This window comes from Oryzias latipes, chromosome 4, assembly GCF_053564925.1.
Source record: "Oryzias latipes strain Hd-rR chromosome 4, Olatipes_Hd-rR_3.1".
Lineage (NCBI taxonomy): Eukaryota > Metazoa > Chordata > Actinopteri > Beloniformes > Adrianichthyidae > Oryzias > Oryzias latipes.
The window spans coordinates 17227756-17253169 of NC_136240.1; the positions used below are offsets into that span (position 1 = coordinate 17227756).

At 37.0% G+C, this 25414-nt stretch overlaps 1 protein-coding gene across 15 annotated transcripts in view; it reads right to left on the reverse strand.

Annotated features, from left to right (window-relative positions):
• Positions 1 to 1818: 1818 nt before the first annotated feature.
• Positions 1819 to 25414, reverse strand: part of csnk1g2b (casein kinase 1, gamma 2b) — a 34876-nt gene continuing 11280 nt past the window's right edge. For 2 of the 15 annotated variants that reach the window (XM_078945899.1, XM_078945900.1), the window contains exons 3-12: positions 19775 to 19844; positions 13099 to 13247; positions 11321 to 11555; positions 10845 to 10930; positions 9508 to 9592; positions 9273 to 9418; positions 9040 to 9117; positions 7702 to 7803; positions 6695 to 6804; positions 1819 to 4908 (exon numbers count right to left, since the gene is read on the reverse strand). In XM_078945899.1, the coding sequence (XP_078802025.1) occupies positions 4854 to 4908; positions 6695 to 6804; positions 7702 to 7803; positions 9040 to 9117; positions 9273 to 9418; positions 9508 to 9592; positions 10845 to 10930; positions 11321 to 11555; positions 13099 to 13247; positions 19775 to 19844 (1116 nt within the window). In that variant the 3' untranslated portion in view covers positions 1819 to 4853. Of the gene's footprint in view, positions 4909 to 6694; positions 6805 to 7701; positions 7804 to 9039; positions 9118 to 9272; positions 9422 to 9507; positions 9593 to 10844; positions 10931 to 11320; positions 11556 to 13098; positions 13248 to 19774; positions 19845 to 25414 lie in introns of all 15 variants that reach the window. The other 13 variants (XM_023954284.2, XM_023954285.2, XM_078945897.1 and 10 more) reach the window with 7 other exon arrangements.

A 25414-nucleotide genomic window follows, 5' to 3' on the forward strand; every position in this document is an offset into this window, starting at 1 on the left:
AATTCAAAGTGCTTTACATAAAACATTAAAAGAAACATTTAATGGCAGTGGTTCCATTACTACGAATGACTGATTTGAGTTGCTTTTTTATCTGGTCAAAAGTATTCATACTGCTAATAAACAACAAAGAAATCATCACAATACTATTAAGTCCAGATAAATTCTAAAGTTTAAGAAGTCTTTGGATCTGTGCCAGTTACTTCCAAGCCAAATAAAGAATCTGGATTGATCACCCAAAAAACCTTTCAAGTTAAATCATTTGGTTTTACTTTAACCTGTAAACCAGTGAGGCATTACATGAATAAGTTAGTCTTTGGATCAGTGCCAGTTGCAGCAAGCCAACCAAAAACATGAGGCCTCCCGTGTAAAATATTTTGATTTTTACCTTAACCTGTAAACCTGTGAAGCCTTACATGAATTAATTACTGTCAAAAGGAATAAAACTTTCCACAAATTTTGTATAACTTTACATGTTAAGCAATATTCTTGTCACAACAGAGTGGGAGGCCTTCAACCGAAAACAGCCCAATGATGTGACAGAGACCACTTATTGACCATAATGATTGTTTTGCAGCTATACAGCACCACCTGACAGAATGAGGAAAACTGACTGGGTGCTGCAGAACAGGAGGGGTAGATCTCGAGGATGAATCAATATGATGATTTATTGGCCCACTTAAAAACTACCTCTCTCATATTTTGACTCAAATCAAACCCGGGACAGTTTTGTTGAGTCACATCTTTAGTGTGAAATTGAAAAGAAACAAAAAAGTTATATTTACTCAGTTTATCAGCATTTCAAATTTTATTCAGTCAGAGGCTGTTAAGCTCAAAATTTTAAACTCTCTGAGACAGAGTGTTTCCCGTCAAAAAGAAAACATTTCAATAAAAAGAAAACTGAGAATTTGTTTAATTTACACTAAGTAAAGTCAATTTCTTGAAAAGTTAATTGAAAAAAAAACGTTAAAAATATATATAAATAATGGTACAAATGGTATATATAAATAATGGTACAAATAAAATAAATGGATCATTTTTCTCAGGTACTCTTAAAGTTTGCATGTACTCAATGTAGCCTAGTTTAAAACAAAGAAAATGATGAGTATTGTGAAATCTTTTAGTAATTAGCACAGGGGAGTTTTTACTGTGTTGCACATTCTTAAAGGACTTCAAAAAATGAACAACTTAACATAAAAACAATTTATTTAAAAAGGTTATGGGGTTTGCAACAATATAAAAATAATATTTTTACTGCATACTTAAACTTAGACACAATGAACCTCTTTGAATCAATATTTTTAATTTAAAAAGTTGCAGAAAACAGCATTTGTAGGATTATTCAAAATTGAAAAGATTTGAAAATAAGTTAAGACTTTTGTAAATTAACATGCATGTTCTAGGAGAGGCTAGGTAATTTAGTGTTAAAAACTGAATAGTCAACTGACAATAAAAGTTTGTTATTGAACTTTTTTTTGAAAGAAAACTAAATTTAAACATGAGTGAAAAAGATGATGCAACCGATTATAAAGTTTTCCTTTAAAATCAATAAATTAACTCATTTGAGATCAACAGTCGGGATGCAACCTGCCTGTCATGGGGGCGTGGTTGTCTCTTTTTTAAGGCACGTGACGTAATTAGAATGCATTCTTCTACCAGCAGGTGGCGCTTCCTGAGAAACACAGCAAACCTTCCAAAGTGCATGGCACACCTTGACGCAGAAACGATGGTTAGTCATTAAATAAGAACTTTGACGCGCAGCTGAGCGATAACAACCACAGAGCTCAGCACAGACACACAAACAGCTCCATGACAGGGTGATGTGATAAAATTTTCTTTATTCACAATTAGAGATCTGTCGTCGTCATATTTACAAATACATGTTGCAAATAGTTACACCAATAAACGTAGAGCAGAAGCACAGTTCAACCCTGGTCTGAACATCCTCGGAAATAAAGTCTCCAATTAGAAATCACATCGTAAGAAAACGCAGTGCGGTGGTTAAACTAAGCTGGGTCCTCACCAAAACAAGTCACTTCCTCACTTTTTTAAAATTTTATTTTATTTTAGTTAAACGGAATAACTGGACGTTCTAGGAAGTATTCCCTGCTGTGGATGGCTGTGTGCGTAAAGACGCACGTGGAGATGTGCTTGGATGACTGAACCACTGCTTCGTTAACGCCTCATACTGTATGTTGGGAAAATGAAGTCATAATTATTATGATTCCTGTTTGAAACATGATTTTACAAAGCACTGACTGGTTCCTCTCCCCGTGCCTCACGCTGAGTCCTCCAAAACCTGCTCGGAGGAACAAAGAAAGAAGCGCAACAATTTACAACCAGCTACCATTTCAAATCAGAGACTCAGAAAACTGAAACTTAGGTGGAGTCACGACTTTCACACCAAGTGGAGTCGAGCTATGCAGCAACAAACGGAGGCTTTGACTGCCTCCCAAAGTGAAACTTTAATTACCGATTTAAAGTCACTGCAGGAAACAGAATTAAACATGAGGAAATATAGACATAGCTTGGTTCAAAAAGAAATTTCCTTTGTTCCTTCAATTCTTGTAATGCTTTCACAGAACCAATGGATCAACCTTCTAATGACAGATCAACTCAAATGTCACAAATTCTCCCCGACACAATAAAAACACATCCAATTTGCCTATTTAAAAAAAAATAGATTTAAAGACAGGAAAGGACCATCATCAGAGACTCTTCATTTCATCGGATTTATGTTGCTATATGGTCATGCTTTGGATGATATTCTTTTTATTCAATCCCCTCATTCAGCTGAATTCCCTTTTCTCCCCTTTTGGTGGGACATGTTTCATCTTTTGTTTTTTTTTTACTTTTTTGGACAAGACTTAAGACTTTTCTGGTATCAGTCAACAGGCGTTTAAAGAAAGACTTCACCAGTGTCCCTCTTTCAAAAGCAAGCAAGCAAAAACAAATCCATTTGTTAAAACAAGACATGAAAAAGAGTCGCGACAGCTCTCAGTTTTTGGAGTCGCCTAAAGACTTTTGATGGCAAGTAAAAAAAAAAAAAAACATTCAAAATACAAACTTTTGCTTAAAGTATATAGATTTTGAATTTGTGAATTTTACGTAAAGAGAGACTTCAGAATTACTCCTGTGAATTCTCTAAATTAATAACTGCAAATCCAAACGTCTCATAAAATTCCACCCATAATCTTGAAAGCAGGTTTTTTTGTTGTTGAAAAAGCACAACTTGAATATCACAACTCCACCTAGTTGCATGTTTGGGAAATCAGATATTTTGCTAAGAAAATTTAAAAAAAATAAAAGTACTTGGCTATGGCTTAGGGATGATGGCAGTCAATGTTTTGTGGAAGCTTAAGCATCGGGAACAATAAGCAGACAGAGAAAATACATCTTTAAATAAAAAATAAAAAAAAAATCAAGGAAACTGTGTGTTAACAGATGGACAGAAATATATATATATTTTTTTAAATTGCCTTTTTCATGATCTTGAAGACTCCAATAAGAATCAGAAGGGCAATTATCCCAGCTATAGCTGCTTGTCTGTCCAGCGACATCCATGTTTACAGCGATTTGAGTTTTGTCCGTTGTAGTTTTGGAGGTGGCGGAGGGCGCGCACACACCAGTACCAAAAAGAAAGCGGCCAGAGAGGAAGACGCATAAGTGGCAAAGCAGGTTGTGTGTACAGCACGGTCACACTGCACTTTCAGATGAGCAAACGTCCACATGCACACTCTCAGACACACAAATTAAATCCAGTAAGCATTTGTCCGATTATAGAAATTATCAATGCGGAATACTCGCTTGTGTTTTCAATATTGTTACTTTAAAAAAGGCACAAACTATGATTTCCTGGTAAATTATTTTGATGTTAAATGTAAAATCAGAAGACTTTTTTTGTTGTTTTTTCCCCCCACTGAAATTAAGATTTTTCAGCCATAACTCAAGTATAAGCGTTCTGAAGGACTCATCCTGGATCAGTCTTTATTAAGTTGTTTTTTTTATGGTTAATTTCAAACCCAAAAGGTCTCCACTGAAATTGGTTTTCTTTCAAAAGTGCAATAAGAGCCTAACATCTGCTTCTCGTTTTTCCACAGTACCTGAGGCCAGTGACTGTGCTACAAAGACCACATCGACAGATGAAAAGAAAGTCAAAATGAGGAAAGAATTGAACTCAGAACACTACAACATAAAAATAAACTTTCAATGCAGGGACTCGACTTCAAAAAAACCAAGGTTTTACTTATAAAAGAAAAAAAGAAAGAAACGAAAACTTTCTGAATTCTGTTTTACAGATGAAATGCTTCCTGTGTCTCTTTTGTTAAACATCAGCATTTTTCACCTTTTTCCTCTTTACCTTGACTCCCACCCCCAAAATAAAACACACCAAAGAAAAGAAAATTAACAATTTCCTACTGAACAGATTTCTTTTACTTGAATGGTTTCCCCTGATTAACTGACTGTTCAAAGAATACATGTTCAAATGTCATCTGTAATACAACCCCATTGTTGTTGTTTTTTCACTCCACTGTTTCAGTTTCATTGTTACAGCTTTTGTACTTTTCCTCGCGCCCCAATGTTGTAAAGCAGATAGGTCTATTCTGGTCTAAAGGAATCAGGAGTCTGTTGTGTTGTCAGTAGGACTGCAACATTCCTTCAATTCGGCCACAGCACTGAAAATGAGAGAGCTGGAGAAGTGATGTGGGGATGGTGGTGGGAGGGGAGGAAAGGTGAGGGGACAACTGGAACAGGAAAAGGAATAGGGTTTGTGTGTGTGCGTGTGTGTGCGTGTAGTTGCTTCCATTTAAAACTTGACAGTGACCACAATGTTTCAAGTTCTCTCTGATCTTCTTTTACTTGTGCCTCTGGAGAGCTTTCCTCTTTCTCCTTTTGAAGAAACAACAGCACCTGCGGGAAAATGAGAACGTTAAACACTCAGCAAACGGTAATTCAGTGTTTCTCACACCTGCATTCAAGCTTTCATTGAGTTTGTAACCTTGATTTGAAAAACACTTTTAAAAAGAAAATCCTAACGAAGTGGCATTACATTTATTTATTTTCTTATTGTTTAAACTAAACAGCAAACAAATTGTTTATTTAATCCTAAACAGTAAAAATAAAACTATCATGTTTTTCGGACTAGAAAATCCTTCAACTTTCTCAAAAAAATCAACACGGCATCTTGTTTTTCCAAATTCTGGCTGTGCTTACTGACCTCAAACCGATTTTTCTGTGGAAAAAGACTAACAATCTTTTGTAATCCATGAAGCCCATTGACTGTATCTGAGAACTGGACTGAGTGACTGTGACGTCACCCATAGAGAAGGACTTGCTTCTGTTTACAATGAAATGAAGTCAATTTAGTCACCACTCGTGCGCAGTACGGACATCACCATGTTGGAACCCGAAATTGTCAGCAATAGGGCTGTAACCAATCAATGAATTGATTTGTATTCATATGATCCAACCAGATCAATCTGTGTGAGGTAAGCTGTTAACTCAAACTATACCATTAAAAATAGTTTCTAAATGAGATCAATTGATTATTGATATTGGAAAACACCATTTGGATTGAGGCACAGTAGGTTTATTTTACTATAATGGAAGTGTCATCACAACAGACACGTGATGGCAGCAAAAAATGATCAGGCCATCATTACAGAACGATCTAATAATGTTCAGTTTATATTACTTTGATGTGAATTTTTGATTGAAGATGTACTGGATCAATTTTAGGTCAATGAATGTGATTGTTTAAAATGAACCAGTAAAGTATTGACTATGAATCGGATCGGCAATCACAAATAATGATGCAAATCTAAGTTAAAACAAATTGCTACACCCCTAGTCAGTAAGCAGTGATTGAGTGATTGGTCTGAGTCAACCTGAGACATCATCTCTATGTCAACCACTCTCGCCAATCAGGGGAGAGCTTGTTGGAAGTCCAGACTCGGGAGAATCTGTCAAAGATTTAAAATGTTTGACGTGAGGCGACATGCTTTTACTGTGGCATCTGATTGGCCAGTTTATAACTTGAATAACTTGCATTACAAAAAAAAATATCCTGGAAAAAAAACAAGATGAGCAAGAACATGTTATAACAAAGTTATTAGAAAAAGAATGGGTATTCTGACAAATAACTGTTTATTTTTTCAGTAGAAGTCTATGGGATGGCCTCTTTGGTTTCTCGTAATCAGCGGTTACTTTCTGTTTTGAACGCCAAGGCGGAGGGGTCACTTAGTCCAGTCCTCATATAAAGTCATTGATAAAGATGCGATGCTTGGATTGTTGAAGCATTATGAGTACTGTGATGTGTATTGTGCTTCTACATAAGGAACTGAAAAAGTGAGTGTTTTGTTTTGCATTTTATGCGTTTCAGCTAAAGCTGGATTTATCGTGTTGTTGCAGATCAAAGAGGTGCACGTGAATGACAACACAGTTCCAGAAATCCACCCCTCTGATCGGCCACTCTACACATTCTGGGTAGTGTAGCCACAACACACAACTGTTTTGATTACTTAATGTGCCGTATAATCCAGTGCACCTTATGGTCAGAAAAATATGATAGAACCCAAAGTCCTCATTTGAAGTCCTCAAATTTTGAATAAAGGAAAACCAGAATTTTCGTTCTGAGCCTCATCCCAGTCAGTGGCACAAAAGCAAGCATGTTTTTCTGAGGACGCTTCTTCCGTACTTTGTTTCCTCGGCCACTTCCACCTCAGTGGGAGCAGTGATGGGAGCGTTGGAGTGTCCAGCTGTGGGATCGTCTGTGTTTAACTCGCCATTTGTTGAGCTCATCACCTGCTTAGTGAGAGAAAGACAACTTCAGGAATGTAACCTAACTGTTGATGGTCTCAGCATACAGCAGATAACCTGAAATGAGCCAAACTAAAGCAACACCACAGAAGTCAAAGTAAAAGCGTCACATGTTCTCATGTTCTGCCTAAAAAGGAACTTTAAAGGAGGTTTTGCTTGCTGTGTTACTTTCTCGATTATCTCTTTCTATTAATGATTTTGTGCTACATTCTTGTCTTGCCATCTCGGCAAAACCTTTCAAGAATTGTTGTCTTTTGAAAAAGTTTAAAGCTACCTCAAAAAGACATGAATCTTTGGAAGATGGCAACTTGACTCAAATATATCCAAAAGCGAGTCAACTGTTTGCTAACAAAAACAAGAAAGAAACAACAAGTAAAACCTGTTTGACACATGTAAACAGAAACCGTCAGCAAAGAGAATCTGTGCCTTAAAAGCTGCAGTTTTAGTAGCCAACACCAGGCGGGGCATTTGTGCCGCAATTTTCTCAGGGACAGATTTATGAGACAATATGGGCACACGGAAACAAATAAGTCGATTAAATCCATATTTTTAGTCAAGAAAAAACTAAATTTGTCTTCTGAGCTGTTCATGGGTGTTCCTTGTTTTTACATAATACTGTGGTCTGTTCTTGAGACGGCTTGTATTTTGCTGAATGTCATCTTTGTTTGGCCTTAAGTGCCATCAGTTTACAGGCAGACGAGCTAAATCAAGCAGCAGGAACTACACACAGGGCTCTAGAACTCAGGGGTTCAAAAAGTCCAACGAAAAGAGTCCAGAAAAAACACAAACAGGCAGAGAGTCAGTGAAAAGAGGGGGAAAATACAGACAAAATTATGTAGATTCATGCAGTAGCCAGCAGAGCAGCAGCAGTAGCAGCAGCTGTACCTGAACAGAGCCCCCCAGCCGCTCAGCTGTGAGGTGCGACCCCAGAGTCTCCTTATTGGTCACTGGAGTGGGCTGAGACTCACTTCCTTTGGGCTCAGGCGACTTGACGCAAAGAGCAAAAACGGTTGAGGTTGATGGCCGTGAAGTGGTGAGAAAAAGAGGGGAGGACAGAGGGTGGCGGATGTGGCAGTTTAGGGATGAGGTAGGGAGTGTGGTGAAGGTAGGAGCAGTGCAGGAAGAAGTGTTGAAGGAGTTGTGATTGAAAGGGGATGGAGGAGGTGGAGGGGAAAAAACAAAAAAAAAATTATAGAAGACATCTCCCAAGCAGAAGCAGGCTGGTTAAGACAAACTATGTTAATAGGGGAAGTAGAGGGAAGCATCATTTTATATGAAGCTCAGATCAACACACTAAAAGTCATGCAGGAATAAAAGAAAACAGCCGTGATCATCTCAGCTGGCAATGACTAAACAACAACTGATGTCTTTTATTTTATTTTTGAAAGTTGCAGTAACTGCACCACTGTTGGGTAACAACTTACAGAACTGGCAGGTTCTTGCAGTTGTTTACAGATTAAAGATTTTTATTTTTGACACTTAGCTGGGTCCTTCAGTGTGATCAGGCTGTTTTATTGTGATGTCAAATGTTTTCACAATCACGGGCAATGTTCATGGTACAGAAGGATGTGCTCTGCCAGCATTAAAAAAAAATAATGGCAAGGTTTTCCTCAGCCAATGGCATTAAACAGAGAGCAGTAAAAACAGGATAGAGTCCACTGTAATAAGTCAGCCATAAAAAAAATAAAAGGCACTCCCCTCTACAGCTTTATGGTAATGAGTGAGAATTGCCAAACACAATAAAAAGAACTATCTGCACCATCTGTTATACTTAGTTCATGAGTATTTCTGTGGGAAAAAACTGAATTTCCTTTTCAAAAAATGAGTCAGGAAATAGATAATATGCTCTCAACAATACCGACTTCATACTTTGTCACATAATAGGCACATCACCTCGTCATTACTGGGATGAAAAATGCAATTTGCATTTTCAACTCATGCATGCAATGACTGGCACTTAAGGGTGGCAAAGTGTGAAGAACCCACATTTTTGTCGTCTTATTCATCACTATTCATGTCTAGCGTTTTTCCATTAAGGTTTTGGTTTTTATGAAGTCTTCCTGGCTTTCAGATTCTTCAAGGAAAAGCGGTGTGACTGCTACAGAATGAGCAGGAAGTAAAGGAGCAGTTTTCTTAAGAATGTTGCGTGACATGATTGGCTGACTGGTCGCGCAGTCAGGTGGTGAAACCGGGCGCGGTTTCTGTTCTGTTCGATGAACTCACCTGGTTTTTGGTCGGATGCGATGTTTTGTCTCTGGGTGGCTGGGGTGTGTCACTGGGGATTTGGCCTATCGGCGTGGGCTACAAAAAAACCAAAAAAACACAAAATTACAACCTTACTCTGACAAACATTTTTACTCTTCTAATTTTCCTTAAAAAAAGGTTTTGCCCCAAAATAATGACAATAATAACAGGAGGAAGTGAGGGAATGAGTAGTTTCAGAATGGTGTACTTACAAGAGATTTCCCAACCCAGTCGTATTCATAATCAAACACGTGTCCGCTCCGGTCAAACAGATCAGTGAAGAGTTTCCGTAAATACTCATAATCAGGCTTCTCGAAGAAGTCAAGCCTCCTAACGTAGCGCAGATAGGTGGCCATCTCTTCTGCAACAAAGGAGAACATATTTTAAACACATCTAAGCTAAAAAAACAAACAAAAAAAAACAAACACAAGGTGTGAATCTACTGACCAGGGAAGCCTTCACAAAGAACTTCGATTGGCGTTGCTCGTTTGGTGTCTCCAATCTTCTGATACCTCTCCTTCAAAGTGTCGGCCTAAAACAAAACAAGACAATATCTGTGTTTGTTGTATTCTGACTAGGAGGAAGCTTTTGGAGGTGCCAAATTCATGTATAATTTCTGTCCGAGGGACCTCAGTAACAGATCTCAATCCTCTGATAAGCCAGTCTTGTGCTTGGAGCTTGAAATTTACAAAAGCTTCTTCATTACATCCTCATCTAAACTTCATGTTAACAGATGACAGAATGAGGCCCCGTCAGTTGGTGGATTGCTGTGTTATGTCATTTATGATGCATTATAGAGAAGACTGAGATAGTTTCCTCTCATTAGATGCTTCCAGCAGGTTAAAAAGTCAATTCCAAATGATTGTTTTCCAGATTAGGAACAGCTCTGTGATTTCCTCTTACTGTTGTTCTAATGTTTCATTGGACGTTGACGTTATTATGCCGTTATGTGCTGCGGAGGGCCTGTTCTGGCCTGAGCCAGGAGACATCCCCCACACTACATCCCTCACATTCATCTACCAAGAGCTTCCGCCCACACAGCAAATGTTCCGATGCCTTCTCCTCTCAGCTATTCCATGCACACCTTAGAAAATAATGGCTTTAGAAATAAGAGCAACTCTGATCCTTTCCTTACATTTTCATCATTACCTATACTTGTACCTTTTATGTTTTTTGGTGATCAACATTCAAACCTGTTAAGATGCAAACCTAGAGGTGACTTCCTTTGGCAGTCAGAGCAAGCGGACGCATCACTGTATACGTCTGAAACCGTTTAAAACAGTTTAAGGAACAACTTTGGTGGGAATTTTGGGGAACCCTATTGCTACACATTGACTTAGGCTTAAAGCTGATCTAGGATGAATTTAAGAGTAAAAATGTTCTTAAAACAGAAAGCTAAAGAAAATATGACATAGCTGATGTGAACAGATTTAAACTTGCCACATCCGTTACACCATGTGTAAAGAATTCCTCCTCTGCTGTTACAGACGTGTAGCAGAATTATTAGAAAACTTGCTTTATTTTAAATATATATAAATTCATATAAAGTACGCCTGATGTAGTCTGACATGAAACTAAGTTAATTTCAAAAGAAGTAAAAAACAAACAAAAAAGATTTATCTTGGGTTTCTTTGTATGTTAAAATGCAATGAACCCTCGCCAGCACAATTCTTTTTCCAATGTTAAAAAAAAAATGAAAGAAAAAACTGCTGGTGTGTATGTCAGCTGAAACTAAAACATTTGCAGAACACAGATGTTTATCAGTAAACACCCCACAACAGTACCTTCAGGCCCTGCCATGGGAGGCTGCCTCTGAGGAAGTACATGAACATGTGACCCAGTGCCTCCAAATCATCCCTTCTGCTTTGCTCTGGAATCAGGAGTGAAAACAAGGTCAAGTCTAAAGTTAGCTGTAGAAGACAGTGACAGGAAAATAGAAGTAAGACTAAACAAAAAAGGACATCATTGACTCCCGTTTTAATTGAACGTGCTTTCTATTCATGAAAGGACAAGCAGCAGGAAAAAGAAAACAGTAAAACAAAGATTTTATATGTTAAACTATAGAAACCATCTATAGAAACTATAGAAATGATTAATTGGTAACAAAAAATCTAAAGTTTCACTGATGATTGAAAAAAATACTTCTATGACATATTAGATTGATATTTTGTCTTCAATCTTATGTGAGCCTGGTAGCAAACAAATAGCGACCAATTTGATGAAGGTGAATCCATCAGAGACAGTAAAACAGCCGACTCACCCTTCCCCAGGTGCGTGTTAATGCTCATATAACGTGCTGTTCCAGTCAAACTCTTGTGCTCCCGGTAGGGGATGTGTTTTTTGGTCTCAGGGTCTATATATTCTTTGGCAAGACCAAAGTCAATGATGTGGATGGTGTGCTGCCTCTTGCTGCCCGGCCGCCCCACCAGAAAATTCTCTGGCTTCACATCCCTGTAGATCAGACTCTTTGTGTGAACGTACTCCATCCGCGTTATCTGGACAGGAGGCAAGAGTTGGATTTTGCTTTAAATACCTGAACTATTTAGATAAATTCCAAAACACAAAGAAATGAAACTAAAATGGATACAATTCTTGTTTTTTTTTTTCTTCAATTCTAAGGCATTAGCAAATACATAGGGTGTGTCCAAATTCGAGGGTTGCATCCTTCAATGGCCGCAGTCTTCCCGTGGACATTGGCCGGGTGTAAACGGCTGGGAATTAGGACGAGTCTAGCCTTTAGATCAGGGGTGTCAAACTCATTTCACTGAGGGCCACATCAGCATAGTGGTTGTCCTCAAAGGGCCAGATATAACTTAAATGTAACTTAAATGTAAACTAAATGTAATGAAAAATAAATGTTAAATAACACTTTATTTATTTATTATAACTTTTTAAAGTGACAATTACAGTTGCATAGACAACATATATTTGCTGTAGCATAAATCCTTTTACATTTGATTCTGACAGGTTAGGTTATATGGACAGTGTTTAAGTCCTAATGTATAGTTGCCCAATTCCATTATTTCATGTCAGATTCCCCCTAGATATGAATAAATACACACCAACTTTTATTTTTATTCTAAGAAATTAAAAACTTTTACGCTCTCGCAGGCCACATAAAATGACATGGAGGGCCACATTTGGCCCCCGGGCCTTGAGTTTGACACGTGTGTTTTAGATTATTCCAGCCGTTACATCTGTGAAGGTATTGTTGCTTAGCAACCGTGAGTCCTGAACAGAGGAGTAGAGAACCAGGCATGGAGCTCAAAACTTTCCTGGCTTATTTGATCCAACTTTTAATCTTGGAGGTGTATTTATAAATAGGTGTAATTATTTCCAACTCTAGGTCCTGCTTTACAGTCCACCATTATTGTCAGAAAATCTCCTGGTTTGGCCACAATGCATCTTGAGATATGGACAGCATAGAAGGAAACACCAGACCAATCCTTGAAATCGGGAAAAAGAAGGCCGTATTCATTGGCCGTATTTGAAGGAGTCGTTGAATTTGGACGCACTTGTTGCGGTACTGTGATGTAAGCAGCCTACAAACGCAGCCCATGAAAAACGCAGCCCTTGAATTTGGACACAGCCACAGAGACCAACTATTCTGATAGGTGTTTTTTTGTTTTCATATAAAAACACAATCACAACCAATTTTTTACATTTGACCATTTAACATTTTATTACAGAGGCCTGTTGTCACGTCATAAAACAATGTTTTGTCTTCCCCTTTGAAACAGAACTTGTTCCACCTCTGGTGTGCTCTGTGACTCCCCCACTGCAGGCGTCACAAAAGACAGAACCAAATGTTACGCCATCATGGAATCAACCATTTTACAGAAGGAAGTGAGGCTCAATGAAGTCATCTCAGTGGGGGAACCAAGCAGCTGTATAAAGGGGGATTCCAATTGGAACAGCAGACACAGACACAACTACTGTAAATAGAACTTCCCCTGAAGGAAGTGTTCATTAGGCATTAGGACCCCGAAACTCTCAAACTTCAAATTTCTAACAATTTTTCAAATGTCCAGTTCTTACCAGCTGTATGGCTATCATGAGGACGGTCTTGAGGGAGAAGGTGCGGTCACAAAGGTCAAACAGGTCTTCTAGACTTGGCCCAAGCAGTTCCAGGACCATGGCATTGTATTTCCCACAAGGACCAAAGTAGTACACCTGAGGGATTCCCTCTGTGGTTCAAAAAAAAAGAAAGCAGACATGTTTTAGTCTTTTATAAAAAAAAAATAAAGTTGGCTATGGCTGAGTGCCAGGAACTTGGGCTACAATGCTAAAAACACTGGATCAATGCAATTTAGATGTATAAATTCACAACACCATTTATTTTAAAGTTTTAATATAAATCCGTTTTATTTTAATAAAGAAAAGTAATTTTCACTCAACCTTTTCACTACAAAAAGGGGAAACTGTGAATGTTATCATTAAAAAAACAAAACTGAAAGCTGCTTTTTGACCTGAAAAATACCCACATAAGTTAGAGGAAAGACAATTTATGGATGTATTTAAATGATTTTTATTTTCAAAATAAAGACTGATTTGATGTAAATGGTGTTGCCTATCGGGGCTATTATGCTCAAGGGTATTTATGTATAAATATCCTAGAACAGCCTGCAAATGATGATACTGCTGTGCTGGTTGGTCACGTTTGACTTTTTTTCTGCTCTTAGGCCAAACTGTCTGGTTATGGACTTCCTCCACTACATGCTACTGACATGTTTTTACTGACGGACTAAAAGGGTTGAAAACAGTTCTGTTTAAACCCAGACTAGGAGGTTGCTCTGTGGTTCTCTGTCTGCACAGCGGCAGCACATAATCTGCGTAAACATACAATTGGCCAACCTATCCAACATCATGACAACGATTCTTCCGAGAAAACACTTTATTACCCCTTGATGACACAATAATACGACTCATAACTGATGTGCAGAGGAAGCAGAGGATTTGTTTATGGTTAGTCATTGCCAGCAAGTTCTTAAAAATGAGATTATAATCTTATTGCGATTCTTTTTGTTGAATAAATGTCAAACAAATTCAGAATATTTGGCAGATTTGAGCTAGTACTGACACTTTCCTGCTAAAAAAAATGCCAATATTGGAACTTGGAAGGTATAGTGACAAATGCATTTCAAATAAACTGATCACTTGTGCTGGCTTTGGATGAACTTTTAAGGTGAGGTTTTATGGGGGCAGCAACTGGTCTAACAGGGTCAGTTCATAAGAACAAACAAGTGCAACATCTTATAAGAATCAATACAATCAATACTCATCTGAGGCATTAATAAATAAAGAAAACCACTGCGTCTGAAGGATTATTTAGAGCTTTTAAGCATATGGATAATGTTTCTCTATGGTTGTAATAAATATGAGCTTCTGTTTATAGGAAACATGTTTTAGTTTTCTTCTGTGCACAAACAGGTATTGGATGTGGGCCATGAACTGTTAGTAGAAATAACCTTTGCTCCATAGGCACACCTAACTCTGAGTTTGTGAAAACTTCTGAGGAATGTAATACATCAACCTGGCAGGAAGAACCACCTTCTACTGGTTCAGGGACAATCCAACAAACTGGATATGGAAAAGTTGCAGTACAGGTCATTGTGATAGGATAACTAGAAATTGAAATAAAATGTAATTTAGAAAAAAGTAAGTCGTTATTTCTGAAAACAACTGAGTACTCTTAATAATGATTATGCCATTTAAAAAAAAAAACCTGTGTTGTTTTCTAGGACATAGCAGAGCCGCAGTAATTCATTAGAAATGAGTTGTGGGCAGGACTTTTGGTGTAGATTAAGGCTTCCCTTACTTCCCATCATCCCTTTATTCACACTTTCTCCCACTATGTTACAGCCCCTCAAAACCCGACCTTAACATAACTGGTGCAACAAAAATGGTCAGGAATATTGGAGCTATGCAGCCGTGCAGTTTTGAGCCAGATGCCAGCTCGGATGAGGAAAATGAAGACGTATATGGATCCATTTGTCTGCAAGTAGATGTATTAGAATGGAGCGGAGCAGGGAGTTTGTGGTCCGCCAATTGTAGCTCCTACATCACTGCTCCAGGCTTTTTCCAAATGGCATATTTTCATCTGCTCCTGATTCAAAACTATTTGAATAAAGAAATACTCAAAAATGTAAATTTATTTGCCATTCATCATGAGAAAAATGCTACAAGAACATGTTAAAAAAACACTTTTTAATTAAAGTGGGTCTTTAAAAAATATGTAAATGAGAGAAAGTGATGAAAATATTCTGACTTTTCATGTTTTCATGCAAAATGACCCAGACATACCCTCATGCAAGCAATCACCAATTCTCACACCTATCTGCAACTTAGCACCCAGGACTTCCTAGTTATGGAGTCCACAACAGATGAAGTTGTTACAAGAGATGACACAGAGGGAAACTGACTCATCAAAGCTTGGCCCAAATCTAGAGGCCAGTCAAAGCAGTCATCACAGGAGGAGAGCCCAGTACTGCACATCATAATCTGAATCCACTGATGGATTTGATGAATCGATGAGCTTTAGAGGAAAGGCTAGTAAGAAAATGCCTATGGTCGAAATACTGATGCAGAATTACCCACTGTGAAAACATCTGACAGAACGCAGTAAAACAGTCAAATCACAAAGGAAACTCCCTTATTTGGATATATGTCTATTTCAGTATATCATAGATGCAGCATTTGACATAGCAGGAAAATGCTTTCTTGCAATGCTATCACTTTATACCATTAGTGGTACTCTGCCCCCTGCTGTCTTGACAATTTGAGACAATGCACCCTATTGTGTTTGGAGGCAGGCCTTCTCATGCGACAGAGGGAAGGCTGCATAATAGTGGCTAAAGACAAAGCTGCCCCACAATGAAATGTCAGAGTCAAGGGCTAAAGTGGAGAAGCCTGGAGAACAAGGCCAGAGGAGAAGAAAAGGGAATGAATGTGTATGAAAGATTTAGATTATGGAGTGCACTGAGGAGGACTGGAAGAAGTGACTTCCATTAAGCCCAGCGCACTGGAGATGCTCTTACAAGACTGAAATCTGATCAAGGCTTAGAGCTGCACAGACAGAGCCAGGAGATAAGAAAATGTGAAACAACTTAACAGAACATTAACTGTCCAAGCTGCCATATAGCTGCCTCTGGAGAGAAGGGAGATATGATAATTAAAAAAAAAAATAGAAATAGTTATGCAGGACAAAGAATTTGTAAGATGACTTTTTATTTTTCTGATTTTTCTTTACTTCTTTATGTATATTATTTGCAATAAATCAACTGCATTTGATCAATCAGATGTAATTTCAAAACATTCTTTAGTGCACAGAGTTTGGTTCAGAATGGTCTTAAATGTGGGTTAAATTGAGGGTTCTGCTGCACTCAACTGTGAAGGTTATGTGTAGTTTCAGAGGTGGCTAGAAAATGTTTATGCAAGCAAATCATTATTACCTAATAGGTAGAGCAACGTCAACGCCTACAATGTTAAATCAATCATTTTCATAGCAAATATCTGATACACAACAACCACGTTTTACATGACTAAAACCAATTTATCAATTGAAAAATAAAAAGCATGTATAAAAAAAATATATTTCTATTTTACAGATTCGATTATTGTTTAAAACACTGTAGGTTATTAGCAAGTATGAAAAGGAAGCGTAATCACATCTTCTTATAAAAAATAGTCCAGAGCAAAGAGCTAACCATTATTAAAGGAACAAACGAAATTACATTTTGTTCCATAAAAAAAAGAATATGACAGAACTGTGCATTTTAGTAATAACTTCAATCTAATAGCCCACAGGTTGTCACAGAAATAATCAATTTCAATTCAAATATGCCAACAATTTTCCAGATAAAGTTTAATTTTAATTCAACACCGCTTTTCCTTAGAATATAGAAGAACTCTTGTGGGTAAAACGTTTTATAAAAAGGTGTGCCCACAAATGCCTAAAGACTTGACAAACACTGGTGGGATGGTATTCCCAGAAGCAAAAAATAAATAAACACCAAGAATCCTGTGAAATTTTCAGAAAATGTGCGAGGTGGAATCCAGATCTCCAGCAGTGGCGATCTGTTCAGGATAAGAGAGAATTAAGTCTGCAGATAAGCTCATGATGGGCGTTAAGCGCCGGATAGTTCATGCAATGACATATTTGAAGCTCTTGGGATGGCCACGACTAACGGAGTCACATGTCCCATTTAGCAAGTTGACAACATAAGTAGATTCAATCTATCGCCTTGATTCCTTCAATGCCAGAGAGTGAAGTGAGCCCTCCTGCACAGTCATGTCATGTCAGCCATAGAAGAAAAAGAAAACCAGAATAGCAGCAACTGGCTGTGTATCGTTTTAAAATTGTTAAAGATTTTAATACAATCTAAAGGAACAATCAGGTAAATGTCAAATTAATTTGTCCTTTAGTAATGACTAATTTAGGTCTACTCGGGATAGCTAACATTTTATGACTGGAAAAAATGTTTAGCCAGTGTCTCCCTAAAATAACTTTCATGATAAATATATATATATATATATATATTTTGCTTTAAGTCCCATTCTGATCATCTTTTGATCTATTTTAAAAGTGTACCCAGACGTCTCTTAGTTATGATCAGTAAGAGGAAAAATCAGAAAAACTTGGGTCGCTCTCTAGGACATAGTTTCTGCAGAGCAGCAGGAGGTCATTAGAAATTCACTTGTGAATTCATTCTATTTGTTTACACTCTCTAACTCACTTAAAGCCCCTCAAAACCCCAACCTAACATTACCGGTGTAACAAAAATGGCGAGCAGTATTGGAGCTATTCAGCCACACAGTTTGGAGTCAGATTCCAGCTTGGGCGAGGAAAATGAAGACGTAGATGGATCTATTCGTCTCCAAGCACATGCATCAGAATGGAGCAGAGCAGGGAGCTTATGGCTTGCCATGGTAGATCCCACATCACACCGACCTACAAGCTTTTTTTGTCTACTCTTGACTAAAAGCAGCTTGAATAGAGAAACACTCAGAAATGCACATTTAAGCCTAATTGTCCTTATATATGATCTAAAGCAAGAGTAAAATGCTACAAAAACATGTTTGAAACACCAAAAACATCATTTTCATTGGAGTGGGGGTTTGATGAGTACCAATCTAGAATACATGGATATTACACACGTGTAAAATAAGAAGTCAGATTTGAATGACAGTAAATGTAGAAACAGCCTTGCAGCATGTCGGAGCACACCCAGTCAGGTCAACATGCGAGTATTCCCGACAAACTGCCGGCAGGAAACGGTCAATGACTGAAGCACAAGATACTACAACAGAGGGGAATAGAAAAGTTATCTAAGTAGATACTATAATGGCCTGAATGCTTCCAGAGGCTAAGCTTTTAATAGTCAAGGGCTACCCTAATGCCCCAACTCCTTATCAACAGTGGGAGACTTCTGCTCCAATACAAGAGGGCAGGAAGCGGATACATGTTACTAAATTTAACCAAAACACATACACTCATCATTTATTGGAATGAGGAAAAAAAACTCGATAGAGATGTAAGTAGAATCATTGAGGAATGCAAGGAACAAACAAGTAGCAGAAGTTTCTATTTTTCTCTGACAATATCTTGTGCAACTTCTGCATTAGTTACTGAGGTTAGCAAGCATTTGTATAACACATCTGAACAACAGTAACATCTACTTATTGCAACATTTTGGAAAGGTCAAATCTAGATTTTAAAAGGAGCTACTAAAACATGTATTTTTTATTGTTCTGTAGTAGATTTGTTTGTGTGTCTGGGATCCTTCTCTCTCTAATAAGCTGTTCTGGGCAGCGCTGAAGGGCAGGAATGAGGCTGTGTAATTTTGAGGAAGGGATTAGAAAACAGGAAGCACATTTTGATAGCATCCATTAAGTCCCACAGATGCGGGGAGATAAAAACAAACCTTTAAAGCATATTCTGTTTTAAGTGGATTGGTAACTGCTGACGTTGCATTTACAACGTTCCTTTTCTGTCTAGTTTCTCTGAAAAAATACTCTTCAATTCTGTAGAACACACAGAACCAAAACTTAAAAAAGTGAATTACACACAACTTTCACATTTGTTTAGACTGAAGTTTCACAGTACAAGAATGACTAATTGTACTCACCTTTGGAAACCTAATTTAAGAGTATTTTCTTTCTTAATATCGGATCCGAAAGGCAACTTTCAGTTCAGAGTTTCCATTTTGACAGTATGAGCGGCCTTGTCCCCAGAAGCAAAGTATACACGAAGCAAGAACACTTTGAGCTAAATTTACCAGCTCAAATCACAATGCCTATTCATATTAAGCCTGAGAAAATACTGAACTCATTCTATTTAGATTCAAAAGTTTATGATTTGATTCAGTAAGTTGATACAATTCAATAGATACATAATTTTGTTTTTACATTACTTTGTCAAAAACAATCTAGTTTGATAGTGACAAACTGTTTCACATGACTAAAATTTATATATATTTAAGCTGTTTTAATGCTAAACTCTTACATTAAAACAATCAAAAAAGCCGTTTTTCCTAACTTTAAGAAAATTGAAAGAAGAAAATCTAGAAAGACAATTTTTCTTTTTCATCAATATTGCATATTCTCAATTAAACATCATTTTAACCAATGTTTTCAAACAAGCCCCAATTAAAATTGGGAAATGTATGAACAAATGTCTTTTTAAAGAGTTCAAATGAATCGATTCAGGTCTTACCTGAATTTCCCAACTGTTTGTAAAACCTATATTCCAAATGGAGCTGTGGTGCCCTGGACTTTATGGGTTCCTGAAAGAGTGAAAAGGGGGAAACCGTTAAATACAACATACATGAATAAAATACAATACAATACAACTGTCACAAAAGTGTTAGCAAGAAAAGGGAAAGTTGCATTTGTCTACGCTGTATTTCAACCCATTAAAACATAGCACAACATGTGGATTTATAATATCATTTGAGACATCTCAAGTGTTGACTAAATAGCATTAAATGGATTCAATAGCTACAGTGAAAGTGTAATAACAGAGGATAAAGAGCCATTCAAACGAAGCAGACTGCTGCAATGTCAGGACTGCTAATCAACCTAGCAGGTCTTATTGATTCGGCAAAGTTTTAAAAAACTAAAATGTAATCTGATTAGTTCCACTCTCATGAGGCCATGGCCATTCTGGGCAAACATAGAAAAAAAATATTCAACTCTTTTCTATTTCTTAACAGATTTCACAGCCTGTGCTTCAACCAATTTTCAATATTAAAAGTTTTAAAGTCTCTTTTCACAGTTTAGCAGTACTACAGTTTGCACATGGGTCTAGAAAAGTACAGTCTCCATCCCAGTAAAAATTTATAAAGACGTTCAAACACATAAAATGGAATAAGTGTGTATTTATTGTTCCAGACTTCTAACTGTACGCCCTCAGTATACAAACGCTTTAGTCTATAGACTACTGATACACAATATGAGCACAAAACAAAGGTCAGCACCACTGACAACTTTGCTGACATGCTCCAGGAAATGGTCAAGATAACTCGATTTGGAAAACAGTCAGTTGAACAGTTTGAATAGGGAAACTGTACATTTGCCAACTTCACCCATAAGAATGTGAGGATGTTGTTGAACCATCTACTGCTAACTACTATTGTTGTCACTAACAGCATGCTGAACTTGTGTTTTAGCCAGTTAGACCAGTAGGACAAGAACCTTCCTCGACAAAGAGTATTATCACAGTATGGTAAAATCATTGCTGTCCAATTATTTGGAAATAAAATTCTAGCAATTGGATTTACAATAAACAAAAACAAAATGTTTACCTTTGCTTTTTAGGGCTCTCCATTCTAATAGAGGATTCTTTTGACTTTAAAACATTGGCTTTTTAAATCTTCTAAATTGAATTCTGACAGAGTACTCAGGTCTGGCATCAATTCTTACTTATCATTTAGGATCATCTCTTCTGTTGCCACTTCTAGAATTTAGGAGTGCAATTGAAAATGACAAAACACGTACAGCACAGAGGTATTAAACTTTTGGAAAACTGCTGAAGGTGTCTTCAATAATAGTTGCATTAAAGTAGAAAACCAAGCTTGAAAATAAATGATAGTTATTTCACAGGAATGTAAAGGGTACAGAGCCATATTAGCATATTAGCAACAGCAGCATACATTTAAAATATGATGGTAAAAAAAGTATAGAATCGATAAAGAAGTAAATTGTTTTTTTCCGGCAAACTTTGTCAGTTTCTCTTCTTGTTGTGCTCTCTACGGTCTTTGCCTTTTTATGCTCATGTGATGCAAGAAACACCCCTAGCCTTTTCTTAAAACAACCGCCAGCGTGTTCCCTCTTGAAGTTCTCATTCAGGTTAAGGAAAATGAGGACTAGCTCTAGCAGAGTTCCAAAACTGCAAAGCAAATGTTAAAACCCCACTCCAATGAAAAGTATTTTTTTGTTATTTTTAACATGTTCTTGTAGAATTTTTCTCATGATGGAGGGCATAAATAAAAGAATTTAAGATTAAAACAGCATTTCTGAATATTTCTTAAGTCATTGTGTATCGGGAGTGGACGAAAAAAATGCAGTTTCATAAAAAGGCTCTTAGTTGTGACATGAAATGGCTGGGCCACAAGTCTTGGTTTTCCTCATCAGAGCTGGCTCGCCATTGCTCGCCATTTCTGTTGCACTGGTAATGTTAGCTTGGGGTTGTGATGGGCTGTAAGATAGCAGGAGAGAGTGTAAAAAAGGGATAATGGGAAACAAGCACGGATTTACTCTGCATCAGCGGTCCTGCCCACAACTCAGAGGCAATTTTCTGATGAAGATGATTAATGATTGATTAACTCAATCATATTTTGATCTATTGTAAAAGCAGTCCCATTTCCCAGTGGTCTTTTAATTATGATTATGCAGTTTTTAGTCAAAATCCAAAAACCTGTGTCTTTTTCTAGGACATAGTTTCTGCAGAGCAGCAGGAGTTCATCAGAAACCTGGTGAGCAATATTGGAGCTATTCAGCCATACAGTTTCAAGCCAGATGCCAGCTCAGACGAGGAAAACCAAGTCTTTTATGGATTTTTCTTCTAAATGTGGATGCATTAGAATAGCGTGGAGCACAGAGCTTATCGCCAGGCGATTGTAGCTTGTACGTAAAAACTACAAGATTTTTCGAACAGATTTATTTTGTCCAAGCCTGATTGAAAATAACTTGAATCAAGAAATTCTCAGAAACACATTTTATTATCTTAATTTTCTATATGTTTTGAATCATCAGAAAAATGCTGCAAGAACATGTTAAAAAAAAAAAAAACACAAAATTTATAGTAGGGGGTCTTTAAATCATTTTGTAGGGTTCCATATTTTAAAATTAGAAGCAACTTCTAAACTATTTGATACCCACTCCTATTGCCCATCTATTGGGAAGGTAGAGGTAGACCTTCAACAGGTCTACAGCTCATGACAGGGTCACGTTTCCTCAACGCTGTTTTAATTCACCTACCAGAGTCATTGTGGTCCAGTTAGCTCTTCCTCATCATATGGCATTGTATTAAAGATAGAAAATTCATCAATATAGCTGAGAATAGTTCTGACCAAACATCAAACACAGTTGAAAACAGGAAGCAAACAAAACGGAAAAAAAGAAAAAAAAGAGTGGAAGTAGGTGGAAGACGTGAATCGTCTGACAGTCGGGGCACAGCACTGTTGCAGCATCAACCACTTCCCTCATGAAACTAAACAAGCATGTCTCACCACAAACAACAAGAGAACAATGATATATATATATATATATATATATATATATATATATATATATATATATATATATATATATATATATATATATATATATATATATATATATATATATATATATATATATATATATATATATATATATATATATATATATATATATATATATATATATATATATATATATATATATATATATATACACACACACACACACACACACACACACACACACATATACACATAAATTTATACAAATAAATAATGAGTAAAAACAGATGGCATCAGCCCACAGGACCCTTTAAAAACAGCTTACAATACGAAACAGAGGCTTATGGCAGCTTTACATACTTAGGACTCCTCTGTATTCCCAGCAGATGGCCATGCTATAGCTTTTTAAACAACCAGAGCCCAGCAGCACATGTCTAATGTAAAATATTTGTATGCTATAAGCATTTGCAGCAACAGGCCACTTTGAGGGGTACACCTGCACAGTCTAATACAATTTAACAGAAGCTCATTCATCATTTATAGTTTTACTGGTTTGGAATCTCTGCTTTATTTCCATTTTGTTCCAATGACAGATCATAATTTGCTTCTTTTTTTTTTAACTGAAGTTGTGTTTATTGCACATGATATCACACTGCAGAGGCAGTTTGTAAAGTCTGCTGGACTGCTCCACTGTAAGCTGATCCGCAGGCCGAGCGGATACTTTCCCATCTTATCTGCTGCTACAGTAACACCTCCCCTTCAGCTGTTTCACACTGCAGTCGTGTACACATTTCTTTACTGCTGTGAGAAAAAAAAAATAACAGCAAGAACTTCACTTAACTTCTGTTTAGTTTACTAATTATTCCTTTGGGCTACCATGCCTATAGTGGTCATAGCATAAATTTGCTAAACACAAATTTATTAATTTTTTCAAATATATCTGGCAGCCACGCATCAGCCTCTGTCAGTCTGCCCCAGTGCAGCTGTGGCTACATCAGTAGCGTCCATCAACGAGCATGAATAATGGACACATTGTAAGCGCTTTGAGCGTCTGGAAAAGCGCAGATAAATCCAATCCATTATAATTATTATTATAAAACTGCATAAAACTCAGAAAATAACTACCGGTATATAAAACTAAATTGCATTACACCTCAAATCTACAGCTGTCTTCTCTTGTGACTTCATTTTACAGTGAATCATTTAATGACATGAAGTTCAAGGTGAAGACAAACAAATATGTTCTTAGAAAACTTTAAAAGGTACAAACGTAAGTTTTATTACAGTCACATTTGAAACAACTCAGGAAGAGACAGGAAGTTAAATACCATTTCAGGGATCATTCTTAAGGATCAAGTACTAGAAGATGGTACAAATATATGATTATATCATCAGATTATGTATTTGCTTGCATTTTAACTTAATGTGGCCCTCATAGGCAAAGATGGAGCAAGCCACGAGAACTTATACAATCCTCTTTTATGGATTAAACAAGTCTGATTTAAGGCAGGCTTTATATAATCTTTGATACAATACAGATAAAAATGAGTATAAATAATGATTGGATAAAGTAGTAACAAAAAATTATGGGAAGAAAAAAGGGCAAGCAAGAGCAAAAACTCAATCTAGCCTGGATTATGACTTATTTAAATTAAGTTCAACAAAATTTTTCTATAATGTGATTTATTAACCACTACCGATTACTGATATGATGTTATTCTTTAGGAGGTACTTTGTTGACTAGAATGTTAAACATAAATGATCATTGAAGCAAGGTTATTTATGGTAGGAATGAGGCTTAAAATATAGTTATGATCATCTCTGTAAGTCAAGAATGTGGCAACACAGACTGTGATACTAAGTGAAGACTATATTTTTAAAAGATTAAGTGCAACATAAAAATAGCCTTCTTAGTTGTTTATCATCAGCAAAGTCATTGTGACATTCAGAGTTCCTATATGTATGCCATATCCACAATCACAGGGTTGGCACAACACAAAGAGCCTAAAATAGATGTGAAAATGCTTACAGGGAGCAGGTAGAGATCAGCAGTGTGCAACTGGCAAAGGGACTTCAATATTAAGTGTGGCAGGTCCAACTACAGCATATTGCAAACAAATTGCTAAAAATATCCTTAACGTTTCTGAGTACGTTTAATCCCCCTTAAGATGTCTTTTTGATCAGGAGTCTGTGGCAGCGATGTGGTATAAAATACTAAGTGGGGTCAGGGAGCAACAGCTGGCCGGTGTCCAGCACAGTTTCAGTTCACATTTAACTTTAAGCTAAAACCGTGCCATTAGCTGGTGCCCGTGGGATTCCCAAGTCCTTGAATCAGAGAAAACTCGACAGTGCATGACGGCCTGAAACACTGCCATTCTGTTCTAAAACACCATCAAAACTAAAGTTCCAATAAACCTTCAGCCAAAAGTTAATTTTTTAGTAGAATTTAGACCAAACTATTCTCACTTGCAGAAAACTTGACACTTTCAACACCAAGTGTCATTTTTCTTTACTCAAATTGTTAGGATAGCTTTAAAAAGTGCATACTTTTAAAGAATGGTAAGGGGCACAGTTGAGTCTAATGATAAATAAAGACAATTTAAAATAAAAATGCAGAATCCCCTTTCAGT